At 36.4% G+C, this 15809-nt stretch overlaps 1 protein-coding gene across 2 annotated transcripts in view; it reads left to right on the top strand.

Moving 5' to 3' along the window:
- The window catches only part of LOC132702794 (uncharacterized), a 308632-nt gene that overhangs the window by 55841 nt on the left and 236982 nt on the right, over window positions 1-15809 (top strand). For both annotated transcript variants that reach the window (XM_060671578.1, XM_060671577.1), the window contains 2 exons: window positions 5527-5853; window positions 10039-10756. In XM_060671578.1, the coding sequence (XP_060527561.1) occupies window positions 5527-5853; window positions 10039-10756 (1045 nt within the window). The remainder of the gene's footprint in view (window positions 1-5526; window positions 5854-10038; window positions 10757-15809) is intronic.

Genomic DNA, 15809 nt, shown 5'->3' with positions numbered 1-15809 from the left:
GTATTGGTCACTTTCCATCGCCAATCATTAGTTTCTGGTCCAATTCATTGAATATTTTCAAGAGTTTGTAAGGTTTTAATTATCGTTGCCTAAATAATACAGGATTGTAATCGCACACTGTTATTGCGTGGAATCCAGGTAAACTTTCTCCTAATCCTGCATGAATCTTTGTTAGGTCCATGTACTTTAAATTGTTTCTAGTTCCCGTCTGTATCCAAACAACCTAACCGTTTTTTGCAACAATATCTGTATCAACACTTTACTACTACATATCCTGGAAAATTGATTTTACAGGCACAGTATACTATTTTTCTGTCTGCTTCCTCATGTTCCGGACATGACAGTTCTTCATCAATGCTTGATACAACTATGTTGGAATTATTAATAGTGAAAGAATGACATTTTCTTAAGTTTACATCTTGTTGCCCAATTTAAAACAAAATAATCCACAAGATCTTCATTAAAATTTGAATTTTTCAATTCTTTTGTAAAATCACTTGGTCGCGATTGTCGCGGTAATTGAGTATACATCCAAATCTGCCAAAATAAATAATAAAATGTTTGCTGTTGGTATAACAGTTCGCTACACTACATAGAATAAAATACAGCTGACGCGCAGTAAAAGATTGGCGTGGACCGAACGCACCCAGAACCCGGAGAACTATCGAAACTGACTGGCTAGTACATTATTGTCATTTCGATGAAAAAAGTCAATATCACATGAGTAGTGGGTATGCAGGACTTTGTAGCATTCAATTAAGTTCAGCCTTCTTCTCCTCTCTTCTAAGGTGGTCGGGCGAAGACATTTTAATCAATCTTCATATGCGAGGGGCCTTAAAAATGGTGGGATTTTTGTTGCTCGCCTCTGAACCAGATTCAGAAGATCTATATCCTTTTGGCAGTAAGGAGACCACGCCACTACAGTATGTTCCAGGACTAGTCTGATGAAGCTTTTATACGCTCGAAGAAAAGGTTCTTGAGACATTTCCTTGAAAGCACGTCCTATCATATATATTAAGGTGTTGGCCGGTGTTACTACCTTTGTAACCTGACTCTCCCATTTTACGGTCTCAGATATTAAAACGCCTAGGTCTGTCTGTTCATTTACGGATCTTAAGTCTGAGTCATTTATACCATAGTCAAATTTAGGAATGTTATATAACCTATATGTAGCGTTGTACATTTGTGGGCATTGAGACGCAGTAGCCAGTCCCTTGTCCATCTCTGCAGTTTAGCTAACTCTTCAACTAGGTCGCCATATTGTAAAGTTGAATCTCCAAAAATATTAGTGTCGTCAGCATACATACTAACGTTGCAAATATGTGCTCAGCAAGGTCAGAGACATATATTACGAATAAAAGGGGTCTCGACTCAAAACCTCGACATGTGACGAGAGGCAGCTATTTATCCTCACCTGGAATGTTCTACATGAAAGGTAGTTCTTCATCTATCCCAAGTTTACGTCTTATACGATAGTCCTGTAGTTTGTAAACAAGTCTTGCCAGGGGAACGTGTCAAAAGCTTTTTCAAAATCCAAGTGTATTACAGTGGCGTGCAGTACAATGTATTGCAGGGTAGGCAAGAGGAAAAAAAATAGCACCGCAGGCGAAAAATTTTTTGGGTGCCACGCCCTAATTATGTTTTCCCATAAAGGACATAAAAATAGAGCATATAGTAGGCGACAGAATCAAAAAAACGAACAACTCAAAAGAAACTCATGTATTAAATACAGCACAACCCAATACATTATTATGTACAATGTACGTGGGTATGGAACGGCGATTTGTTTTCAAAAACTCTTTCAATACGTCATCATCAAAGTTTGTGGTCCGTTTTAATTTTTGTCAAAATCCAGTTTCTAACGAAATTATTGTTAAATTATTCAACCTTGCCTATCCTTGCGTATTCCTTAGAATACGTATGAATTCTTTCTTGATAAAAACTTTCAAGAAAGTTTTTAAAATCATCAATTTTTTTCATACAATAACCAATATCCAAAATTTGAGACTGTAAAATATTAAAAATAATATCAGTTTGTATGAAAATATGGTTGAATATTTCTAAAAAATAATTAAATTCAAAATCATTTAAAATAAATTCATGAGATCTTGCAGTTGCAAGAGAGTTGCCGTCCCAACTAGCTTCATCTTCGGTCATTTCATCAAGAACTTTTTCTAAATTTTCATGCTCGTTGTAGATTGTAGTTACAGTCCTAGAATTGTACCCCCATCGGGTTTGTACAACGCGAGGTAATTTTTTTGAGCAAAACCTATTATATAAATCGGAAGGTTTCGTACTCGTGTGAAAAAATGTTGCTAAATTTGGAATACTTGTAAAAAAATGTCTAGTTTCGACAACTCTCTCACACGATTTAGACAAAACAAGTTTTAAAACATGAGCACTGCACCAAACGTACATTAGGACATGTTTTACGAATTTTTTTCTGGACGCCATTTTTTTCGGATGGTAGAACTGCACCTCCATGATAAATCTGTCCTACTAATTTATGAAGGCATTTATAATCGTTCAAAACCTTGAGTATAATATTTGTTAATACTTCTGCAGTGCGGTTACTGCTTACATCAATAAAACCAATGAAACGATCAACGACATTAGAATTTTGGCCAAAATATCACAAAATAACACACAACTGTTCTTTTCCGCTAACGTCAGGTGTTTCGTCTACCATTATAGCAACAAAGTCAGTTTGTTCTATTTCATAACGCACTCTGTCTAAAACAACAACAGCCACACTAGATATAAGGTCATTTTGTATTCTGTTGGAAAGTCCACTAAATACTTCTCTGTTTTTATTTTAACTAATTATATGTAAATGGTCACCCAATATCCCGTCATAGTTCGCAACTAGTTTAATACACTCCATGAAATTGCCGCGATTTTCAGAATCAGCAGTTTCATCATGTCCTCGAAACGGGAGCTCCTGACATCCCAGAAAACATGTAATGTCAATTAACCAACGCATTACATTTCTATTCCGATCCACCTTAGCATTAAGTCACTGAATTTCTTCCGCAAATTGACGGGAAAGGCTAGTTTCTATACGAGATTTACCAAAATTATACAAAGCAAAAATTGCTAATATCACTGTAACCTGTTTTGTCGCATACATTATTGTCTTTTTCTTTTGAAAACAATAAACAAGGCCAACAATATATTTTGTTGTCGTGAATACAACCGCAAAGCAACTTATAGTTCTCGTAACACTTAACATTATAATACCGGGTTGTTTTTTTTTTGCTGTTGACATAACTTTAAATTGGGCTTCGGTCGTCCCACTTCTATAACTTTTTGTTTTTCAACAAACCTTTTGCTGCTGAACGATGCCAAAGTCTTAAATTTTTTAATGCAATTCACATCAGCACTGCACTTACACTCCGACATGTTTACTTTTCATTAGACATCACGCCAAAAACCAACCAAACGAATAATCTCTCTACAATTCAATCATAATTTCTAATTTCTTCGCGATTACGCCGATTAGCGACTTGCGAATGCCAAAACAAAAACAATATCGTACACAATATTGCCAGATTTCCAATTAGCACTGCCTAATATATTTTATGGCAGAATGATTTTGCAGTCAATTAAAATAGTAAATTGGAAATTGGAAATTTGGAAACAATATACAGATGACTTACAACCAGATTTCTAATTTGCTAGATAATACACATCTTGATAAAACATCATAAAATTGATCGTTTACCTAAAATAACGTGGGACCGTTTCTTACATAGTTCTGTAATAACATCGGCATTGGCAATACCGCATGCGGCGGGCCGCATTATCGCAGTGCATCCGACGGATCGGACGGTCCGACTGCTTTCTTGTGTTCATTGCTTGCAGTAACGCACTGCTTTTGCTTGCCCATTTAAATTGATTATTAAGCTTCGGCCGTGCGTTCGACTTTGAATAATGGGATGCGTTTTTAGGTAATAATAAAACGTTGAACAGGTGGCGCTTGTTTTGTATGATGTTTCCGGCTTTGCAAGCGTAATAAAGATTATACTAACTTACTATTTAGAAAAATAAAAATATTTAGGTCATTTTCAATAGGTATGTCGTACGTAATGAATCAGCATTGTTAGATAAAAAGATTTTCAATTTATGTTTGTCTTGAATAAACGAAAGGGTAGGCCATGCTTTTTTGCCTATATGTAATGCACGCCACTGGTATATTATATCTACTGGATATCCCTTACCCTGGGCCCGGGTCCACAGTTCCAAATTGACAATTAAGTTTGACTTAACAGATCTTCGAGGTAGAAAGTCATGTTGCTGGCAAGGAAGTCCTGATGATTTATTCTTAGAAATTCATTGAGTTCCCAAGCAATTATCTTCTACATAACTTTGCAGGCAATAGAGGTTAGACTGATTGATCGATAGGTGTTTGTCAAATATTTATTGCCTTTCTTGTGTATGGGAATGACAAAGGCCTTTTTCCAACTGGAGGGGTAGTTTCATTTCCTCTATGGATTCGTTCATCATTTGAGATATCAGTTTGCTTATGTTCGATAAACAGTTTTTTAGAAAACTGTGGACAAATTGTCAGGACTAGGACTAGCATGAAATTTAAGCTGGGTGAGAGCTTTCAGAACGTTTTATTCGGTGAAGTTTATTTCTGTTATCGATAGTAAGAGTCTCTAAGGGTAGCACAGGAAATTTGCTTAGGTCCTCTTGAACATAAACACTGTAGAATTATTTAGCAAATAGTTCTGCAATCTTAGTTAATTCAGTTACTAATTCACCAGAGCTGTCAAGCAAGTTAAAATGTGCTTTGATTCTAATGAGTTGTTAAGATATTGATAACACTTTCTGGGTGCTTCTTTCGTAAGGTTGTTTTCAAATTCGACTCGTGCTTCTCTCAGCTGGCCTGTAAGTTAATTTTTGGTATTTTTATATAATGCCTCATTTCTGTGTCTATCTACGTCACTTTTGTTGTTTCTATAAATGTGCCAAAGTTTTTGTTTTATTAGTTTCAAGTGCCTCTTTGTAATCCTCGATTTCTTAAGAACTTTTTTGTGGTTTGAGATACAATTTTACACACCTTTACTACCTGTTACCTGCCAAAGCCACCTCTACCCAAGCTTCATAGCCTGGGATTGTTCTTATCGCGTTCTTATCGGCATATGGGACATACACAGAGAAACTTTTACATTTTATTATTTAACTAACGCCGCGTCACGGGCTCTTAGACCATACTGGTTGGTTTACTTACTTGCGTTTGTATTTTTTTTTATTTAGTGCTAGTTATGACTTGTTATATTATTTATAAGGTTCATTATTTGGTATTATAGTGATGCTAAGGGTACATTAGTTAATGTCTATAGGCATTATTGTAATGGTTTTAGATTGTTTAATTTTCTCATTAACCATGATTAACGCGTATTAATGTACCATTATCTTAATGTACTTTGATTAAAAAATAATTACCTTCTTACTCACTTAGAAACGCAATAGAAAAAAATAAAACGCAGCTCGTCCCAATGCAAGATATTTTTTTTGCAGGCCAGCCAGCGTCGAATTCCTACACTGCTTTCCCGAATTCCTCAGATATCCTCGAAAATCCCGGCAACTCATCGGGCACAGATTCCGGCGACTTCTCATCGATTGGAGGCGCCATCTGGTGTAATTGCCACAAAGCACGTCGGACAAAAAGTGCTCGCCGGCGACCAGGAAGGCCTGCTGCGATACGTGGGCGCCGTGCACTTCGCGAAAGGGACGTGGTGTGGTATCGAACTCTTCAACAACGTCGGCAAGAACGATGGCGTGGTCAAGGGAATCCGCTATTTTGCGTGTGGGAGGAGTAGAGGGCTTATGGTGCCCGTCGCCAAGGTTTGTTTACATCAACGGCTACATCGCAATCAAAAATATATTCCTAGGAATGCCTCTAAATTTTCAATTTTGGACAACTAATTCCTCTAATACCATTAATTCCCTAATAATACATCTAACACCTACTAGATTCAGATTCAGATTGTGAGAGTCAGTCATCTGCCTGTCCACCCAGAGGATCTATTGTGACACTCCTCATAGCTATAGAGCTCCATAAATTCTATGGTGTAGCTCATTGCTCATTGGTTCTGCGAATGTAAACAAAGTCTTGATAAGCCTTAACTCTGACATAATTTGTATGTGACTGTTTCCTCCTCTTCTTGACAGAATCTGTATTCAATGATTTCTTCCACTCCCATTAGATTTAGACCTACTATTAATCTGACGGTCTTTCTTTTGAGACTTCTCTAAATTTAGCAGATGGACCTCTGAGGAATTCCCTGGCCTGTCTTTGTGCTGGCATGTTTCTTAACCATTTCCGGAATTCTCTTCCCACCCTTTGTGTCATGGCTGATTTTGCAACGGGTTTGGGCGTCCCGCAGAAGGGTTCTGGTCCGATCATACACCTTGATGAGCCTTCACGTGCTACTTCGTTGGCGCGTTCGTGATCTCTATGGTCTTCGTGCCTTGGTACCTACGACAGCGTCACTTAATCCTGACTTTCTATCTGATTTAATGCCTTATGAAAATCCAGGGTTTTGAGCCGTCTCTCTACCAGATTATATCTGCCCTCATTGATGGATCATTTTTGCAATTTTAAATTTTTATGCCGCCGATATATGAGTTTTGTAATGTTTAACAATGCAATATTTGGGTGTTGTGCTGTACATAGACAGCCCTAGGACTTTGTCTGCCTTGATCCCCCTGTAGAAATTGTCATGTTTAAGTGACTGGCTTTGCAGTAATGTATATGCGACGGATCTAGCTTCACCATTTATATAGATCTGTATTGGTAGAATATGCAGTAGGTTTCATCTGCATGATTCTTGTCCACCAAACAACTGGTCCGTACGCTATCGTTGGTCTTACTAAAGCACAGTACAGTACAGTTAAGTATAGTCGAAATGTGCTCCTAGATACTTTGCTTCCCTGGAAAAGTGTAGTTTTATTCTATGTACTACTGGTGGTTTGAGTTCTGTGGAGACTCGCTTGTTAATAAATGGGAAGCTATCGTTTTCTTCGAGTTAACTGTGAGTTTTGGTACCAGTTTTCCAAGATTTTTATAGCCTTCTCATGGTAAATTTTCCTTGTACCACACTGACTAAATAGTCTGCATATCCCATGGAATAGAAGTCCTCTGCTGACAGCTTTTCAAGCAGGTCGTCAACCAGAGGAGAGAAAACCCGGCCTTACGGGCATCACCTCCCCTCCGGTGCCTTCATGGTTGTCTGCCCTAGATTGCATATTATCGTCCTGTTTCTTACACTCTCTTGTAGTCATTTATATAGCGTCGTTGCAGCTCTCGTCCTTTCTAGTGCTCTGGTAATAGAATTTTCTGACGCGTGATTGAACGCTACCTCGATGTCTAGAAAGATGGCCATGATATTTTCTCGAAGAGCAGCCTGTTCAGATTACTCAGTACCTATGCACTAGCCTTTCTATGGTGTTCAGCATAAATCAGAATAGGCTTAATTATATTGGGGTGGCGTCCGACATTCTGCGCACTTTTGGCAGGCATAGAAGCCTTACCTATTGCCGTAAGTGGGGTACAGGTCCATCCCCATCCCCAGGTGAGGCAATATAATTTTCCGTCCATTTTGCGGTAATATAGTATAGTATATATACAGTATACAGTATATACAGTATATAGTAATAGTATAATATATAGTATATAGTATATAGTATAGTATTTTTCATCCAAATGCTTAAATTGGTTAATTGCCCACTTGACTCTCGCACATGTTACTACTTCTTTAACTATTTTCCAGTTCCACCCTGTGGGTCTTAGCGAGCTTTTTGAGTCAGAGAATAAGTCCGACATGTCTCTCAATGGTGTTGCTGTTGGAAACTGGGCCTCCATACTCTCCTTCAGATTTTCTTGAGCTGTTTTTGTGAGGATTTCGACATAGTTGTTTGTGTTCTTTTTTGATAACACTTTATGGATTCTTGAGCATGCGGGAGTCTGTATCGTTTACCTTTTCGCCAAACTTCCTCTAAGAGCCTCATCTAGCGTTCCACATTTCTTTGTTATACTCTGTTAGCTTTGACCTATACAGGTCGCTACTTTTTGTTTGCTTTGGCTTTGTTGAACAGCACTCACACTGTATCTCATCGCAGTTTCCCGAGTTTTCCTTTCCACCGACCTGTGTTTCGTTTTTGATTCCACTTATTTCTTTAGTAATTCCACTAATACCAACTGATTTCAATTCAAGTTTTTGCTAATAGGAATGAAAATTTAATAAAAAAACTTGGGTATATAACGCGCTACGCTTTAAAGGCTTTCCTGGACCAATGTGATAGCCAACCACCATGGAGGACAGGCGGACGGATGAAGTAATCACTGATCACTTTTCTCAATTATTTAATTTACGGACAGATATAATACTTAACAAGACATAACTTATTTTTCATCTGCTCTACCCCGGACTATGTTAATGAAAGCCCAGCCAGACGGACAGAACCATAATATTTACGAAACTTCATAAAGAATAACGACGGTCATAACACTCTCTAGTCAGTCCTACCCACACAATCGGAAAATATTTTAAATTCATATAAAAAGTTCGTCATCTCCGTCTCCTCGATAGTTATTGTAGAAAAAATACTTATCAACACTTCAATTTCAAGTAATGGTTGTTTTGCCGATTTCGTATCCAAACATTTCATGGAACCTTCTATTTAATTCGATGGTCATGTATGTTTTTCACACATTACGATAGCAACCGCTTTAGAACTAAAAGCTCCCCTTAAAAACTTTCTAATTTATTAGAATTCTGATGAAAATGCTATCAAAACATTTATTCTAGACAAATAAATTGGAAAATTGTCACATATTTGTCGGTTTCTGAGATAAAGTGGATATTTGGTGTGGATAACTTTTTTTGGTCCCTACCTACCTATGTTCGTTGTTAGTGAAGAGCTTTGCTTGTTCGCAAACCTTTGGTACTTTTTTGTGAAACGGAAGATGACATTTATAAAATTTTCATGACTTGCTTAGTTGGTAAAATACAAGGTGATTTTGGAAATTTGAAGTTTTGGGGCACCCCTGGTAAGGTAAAAAGGGCATCCGATGTAGACTTTTACGTATAATTCAAAAATAGTTTGCCTTGGAAAAAGGATTGATTAAATATCTAAAATAGTTACTTAGTTATCTTATTTATTCCTTACTTACACAGCAACTTTTATAATTTGCATGAAGCCAACTTAGTTTAATACTAATGTTTTATTTGTAACATTTCACATAGCTTTACAACCTATATATTATTAAAAAGATAAACCAAAACGAGAACCTAGATATTAAAACAATTATTTAAAATGATAAAGAACAATAAGCATTAAATATTAGTTATAAAAGCTGCTGTGTAAGTAAGGAATAAATAAGTAAGGAATAAATAAAGTAACTATTTAAGATATTTAATAAATCATTTTTCCAAGGCTACCGCAAATGCCTTCATGAAAATTTAACAAATAACATTTTTGTGATACTTTTATGATACTATACAAATAACCCCATATAGTTTTACATTTATACATTTATCGAATTGGCCTATAATATATAGGGTCTTCCAATAAAAAAAAAAAAACGAATTATATTTTTCTTTCAAAAAGACGAAACCATTTAGAAACAAAACTGACTACGCTTTTGAATTCTACGTAAAAATCTACATCGGACGCGCTTTTCACCTTTCCGATATTTCAAAACCTCAAATTTTCGAAATTACCTTGTATTTTAACAACTAAGCAAGTCATGATAATTTTATAAATGTTATCTTTCGTTTCACAAAAAAAGTACCAAAGCTTTGCGAAAACGTAAGGCTCTATCTTCACTAACAACGGACATACCCCTCAGTCGCCACCAAAATGCGACACAGTGTACACTAATTCGGAAGGCGGAGTTGAGTTCTACGGAAAAAATTATACAATAGATACTGTCGCGAAACTCGCAACTTTCTATCTATCAAAATATGGAAGTTAAACTAACCAAAATGGGACATCCAGTACAAGCTGCATTGGGTTTTTTTCCAGGTGTCACTGATCGAAGGCAGCTGCGAATCGTTGGGCGGCGACCACGCATCAGGACCATACTCTATGCTCTTTCTGAACAGCAAAATAGCCAGTTCGATCAATTTGAGCCGAAACGCATCAAAAAAGGACAATTACGAACCGGTTGTCGAACGTACTAAAAATTTGAACGAGCCCACTGTGCCGCGCAGAAGTTTCAGCGCAGAAAATCTGACCGAAACCCACCATTTTATTGCCAACTCCGTAGCTGATTTACGTCACCAAACGCAGATCCGCATAGAGTACGGACAGCAGAAGCAGCAGAAACCGAAGAAGCGATCGAACGAGATCCCGCTACAATATGAAGACTCTACGAATGTCCAATCGCTCGAAAAATCATGCAAAGATTTGTTAACTGACTCGCCTAAGGAAATGAAGCAAAGGCGCAGGTCGAATCCGGAAAAACCGCTTTCGTTGTCGCACCTGAAGCCTTTCGAAAACTTTTCGGTGGATACTCCACCACAAAAATTACTGTTCACGGACTGCGAGTGTTCGACTCCTGCGATAACCGCCTTCAACGAAACTGCAATTAGGAAATGGCGGTTTAGTGACATAACATCACCCATTATGGACAACGACAGCGGGAGCAAAAGGGATTCGCTTGATTGTGATGATCACTCCTTGGGGATTCTGTCTTCTTCGCAAATGGTGGATTTCGAAAAGACGAAGTACGAGAAATTAGGTGCGTAAAAATAAGGTTAAGTTTCTCTATTTAGGGTTAGGGTTTCTCAACAAATTTGGCAGATAACTAACCACTTGGCTTAAATTTTACCCGGTTTCTGAACACATCGTCGAGTTAATTGTTATTACCTCGTTTTATACACCTCCGGATTATCATAATAACGCTGTTTTGGAAGTGATGGGAAACATTTGGCTTCTTTTCATACGACTTTTTCATATTCCTAGGGGACGTAAATATTAATGTCCTTGAAAATTATTCCGCTGTCATTCGTCTTGAGTTTATTTCCGGATTTTCAGCTACTGAGACTAAAATTTCCTCTTCCAGCTCCGGCGTAATCATTTTTGGTCGCCCCACAGAACCTTTCTTGGGGCGGAACGAACCAGTTATACCGGATCTGTTATAAATATTCTAGAAATATTTTAAAATCTGGGCGCCTTTGATTTGGAAACGTCTCCAAATAACGTCTATGAGCTCGCCGCCCATTATCATTCTTTTGTGCGGATAAACATATAAGTCGCACATCTGCATCTCCAAAACTAAGCAGAATTTTTTAAAAACATCCAACCTATCGCATTTGTTTTAGTCACGGAATACTTTGAAAAATTTTGCAGGTATTTTATCTTGTCTGTTTTCTTCAGTGCCTATTTCGCACTAGACAGGCTTTTATTGTGATTATGTCAAAACCTACTTTGAACTATATCTCGGAAAGAGCGACTCAGCGCGAAATATCAAAGGTATACCTTTTTGGTGTAAAAAAGGTGTAAGAAGTGACATATTTATTAAAAATCTACATATGCTAAGGTGCAAAAAAATTAGGATGTATCAAATGTATACGAAAAATTTGCCACAAAATTATTCACGAAAATGGATTTGTCATGTCAAATCCTTGCTAAATTTTATGTCAAAAGCTCGAATATTTTAGGAATTATTTTAAAACTCAAAAATAAAATTTCAACTTTGAAACCCTGTATCTCGGTTAATATCAACTTTTGGACTAAGGTAAGTTTCAATTTACAAAGCTTCTGGATTGCTCCTGCGTCGGTTATTGTTGAGTCGAATTTGTAACGTTTCGCCAATCATCATGTTGACTTCTTCAGAGCTTAACTGAAACTGGTTTGCATTCTACTCTGTGCCTGCTTATATATTGTTTGAGGGGGCCGGAGCTAAATGAGCGGCATAAACATCGTCTCGAATGACTGATTCCTATATTGGTGAAAGGCAAAGACTTGAGTCGCGGTTAGGATTATTAGGTTGCTTATAGATTTCTATAGGTTCCAGGATTTTTCGTTGGTAGAAGAATTGATTACATGCAAGAATTTTAGTTTTATCTAATAAAATTTTATGTCCGGGTTCGTGATTGTATTCGGTAACTGCTGATGAGTTTATTTTTCTTAGTCTTAAGACTCTTTCATGTTCTTTGAGTCTAGTTGATATTTTTCGTCCGGTCTCCCCAATGTATTCTTTGCCGCATATACATGGAATGCTGTAAACTCCTTGCATCTCAAATGGAATTTTGTTTTTGACGAAACGAAAATGTTGGACAAGTGGTAAATTGGGTTTAGACGTTATATTTCTTTAGAACTTTTGATATGTGATCAGTGATGTTTTGAATGTATGGAAGGACAACAGTGTCAAGTGTGGGATTGTTTTCGGAGTCATTGCTATTGGGAGGTTGTGGTGAGGTGTATTTTCTGTTGGAACGCTTAATATCTTTAATGTGGAAATTATTAGAGAGAAGAGAAGAGGTGAAGTATTTTAATTTTGGATTAAGTGACGCGGGCTGAGATAGTTTTACGGGTCTGTAAACAAGATGATTTTTGGGCCGGATGGTGATGTCCATCTGACCATGCATTCATGTACTGGTCTGTGTGCGTAGGTTTTCTGTAAACACAAAGATAAGAATATCTGAGAATGGGAGGTTATTATTAGTTTCTAATTCAATGGTGAAACGTATGTTAGCATGTAGGTATAGAATTTAAATGTTTAAGAAAATCTACAATGGCCATGAGACGAAATAACAAAAGTATCATCGAGGTAGCGTTTCCATTATTTCGGTTTTAGATGGAAGGTGTCGAGAGCTTTCTTCTCAAAGGCTTCGATAAATATATTCGCCATGACTGGTGATAATACAGAACCCATAGCAGTTCCCGCCGTTTGTTCAAAAATTTGACTGTTATAAGAAAAATATGTTCCAGACAATCATTTTTCAATTAAGGTGAGAAAGTTTGATTCCAGATTCTCGGATTTTAAATATCCAAAATGATATTGAGAGTTTCAAAAATAGGGACTTTAGTAAGAGGGATTCTACGTCAAAACTAACCAGAATATCTTTTATATCTAATGTAATACTTTTTAATTGTTCAATGAAGTGAAAGGAATTAAGTACGAAACTATCAGTTTTCCCTGTAAAGGCTTTTAATATAGAAGCTAGATATTTTGCTAGAGAATATGTATTGGAGAACCGATGGTGCAGCCAATAGGTCGAAGGGGTTTATGAACCTTAGAGACGAGCAATTTTAGACTCATGAGGGCTGTCAAACAAAAGTTTGCGTTCCATAGATGGACGTAGGATCGTTTAAGTTGACTATATGATTCATGTATTCATTCATTCATTCATGAATCTTTTCCTGATATTCATTTGTGTTCAGGGCCAATATAGCATTTCCTTTATTTGTTTTTAGGATTACGATGTCTGGATTATATTTTAGAGATTTTGGAGCAATGCCTTCATACTTTAAAATATCAGATTTAGGACGTTTCGATTTTTTAAGTAGTTTTGTGGTTTCAAATCGAATTTCATTAGCTGTTTAAGATGGCAGTTTGTTTAGGATAGGCTCGATAATTGAAATGATTTCCTCTTTTGGGATAAGCAACCTAATAATCTTAACCGCCACTCAGGTCTTTACCTGTCACCATAAACAAAATATAAGCAGGTACAGACTAAAATGTAAGCCAGTTTCAGTTAAGCTCTGAATAAGCCAACATAATGATTGGCGAAACGTTAGCAAGTTCGACTCAACAACAACCGACATAGGACTCAACAACAACCGACGTAGGAGGAATCCAGAAGATTTGTGTAAATAGCATTACAGTAGCCTTTGGAAGCAATGTACCATTAGTTATGGGACACCCTGTATACATGTGAACAACTGTTTTCGCTCTTTCTTAAATTAGTTTTGTTTTATTGAACCTGACAATAACTAACTTATGGTTGTGCGCTGCACTAACACTTATCTTAATATTGAAGAGATGGCGCTGTCATCAATGAACAAAAACGTCCTGTCCTATTTATGCGGTTCACTTCCAGATTATCATCGTATTAGTCTATAAACTTCTTCTGTTTTTTTATAGAATGTTCAATCTGATCTATATTTAGGTTAGCTTAACTTTTTCTGATTCGTAGTTCTGAAGTTTATTCTGGGCACTTTTCTTCAGCTTTTCCGCGTCTTCATTTGATCTACGTCTTTTCGATACATTTCGGGTTGTAGTTGTTCTAATTTTATCGGTACCATTACTTATTTATTTATAATGTACTATTTTACCTCCTCTACAGTTTGGTTTCCTTTTAGTTTAATTATTAGTTTAGGCGTGTTAATTATGCTTGATGTTTTAGGCAAAATATCAGTCTCTTTAGCGGTTATATATTTTCCTTATTTTTTCCCTACTTTATATAAGTTGGTTTTAATTCAATTCGTACCACGTTGTAGTTGTTACGATCTGCTGTGTAGGCCGGTTAATATTATTTGGTTTCTGAGATTTTTCTTCCATGATTGTGTTCGGCAACTGCTGATTTTTTTATTTGTCGTAGTCTTAAGGCTCTTTCATGTTCTTTGAGCCTAGTTGACATGCCGTGAAGTTCTTGTATCTCAAATTTTGCAGCAAAGAACATATTGGAGATATAGGACGAAAAATACCAACTAGGCCCAAAAAACATAAAAGAGCCTTAAGTATACTCATTAGCGGTTGCCGAACAAAATCATGAAACCGGACATCAAATCTTATTATTATAAAACTAAAATTTTTTCTTCTTTCTACCAAAGAAAAATCCGAGAATAAACTAAAATCTAAAAGTGACCAAAGAATTTAGCGCGAAACTAATTTAGGATGGTCCTCCTTACAATTAATGAATTAGGAAGAGCAAAAAAAATTAAAGAAAAAGCCGTCTGGCTGATAATATTTTTAAGGCACAACCTCGCATGGTTTACAGCACTGTTGTTATTTTCCTTATTTATAAATAAATTTTATAAGTCGTCATTAACTTCCTAACTTGGCTTGGGTGCTCTTATTGGATTCTGCACAATTTTCTTCGTTTTGAAGAGAAGCTCTGCATGATGGTATAGTGGAATAAAAAAACCGTAAAAATGTTCAGCTTTTTTCGGCTTAGAACCAAATAAAACCTTGCCCAAATAATTAGTTAGGTTATTGTACCTCCGGAATGCGCAAAGATACTGAAATTCAAGAAAACTACTTTTTGTCATTCACACTAAAATACCTCCGAAATTATTCAACATATCCGAATGATTTTTTGTTTGATGATGGTTCTTTTCAGATTTTTTATTTTCCTTTTTGTTCACGACCTCAAATACTTAGCATATTTTCTAGGTGAGTTGAAAATTGATTATAGAATTTATAAATAATTTTGTACTAATCACAAATGCGATATTTAATAAAAATCCCTCAAGGAATAATCAGGTTGTAGAAATGAAGAAGATGTAATTGAAATGTTGAATGCAGTTGAAGCTAATTGGTGCAATCCATTCGATTTGGATAATCTTCCCAAACAAAGATTTTGGAGGCCCACGAAAAGGGACAAAATAATGACTTTTAAAGACGGAACTAATAAGTTTTTCTAAAAAACGGTTGTAGGGTCGGAATTTATATTTGGTAGAATTATCTGTGCAGCAAGATTCCAATAAATTGATTTAAATTTAAATGACGTATGAGCTAATTTTGGTTCCTTCAGCACTGTTTCGTGAAGATAGTTCGATTCAAAAATCTACAAATGCTGAATTGTGTCATAGATTGGAACAACATACTTATATTATTGATGGTA

The sequence above is a fragment of the Cylas formicarius genome, unplaced genomic scaffold (assembly GCF_029955315.1).
Source record: "Cylas formicarius isolate icCylForm1 unplaced genomic scaffold, icCylForm1.1 PGA_scaffold_6__28_contigs__length_40554024, whole genome shotgun sequence".
Lineage (NCBI taxonomy): Eukaryota > Metazoa > Arthropoda > Insecta > Coleoptera > Brentidae > Cylas > Cylas formicarius.
This window is presented reverse-complemented; position numbering and strand designations above follow the sequence as displayed.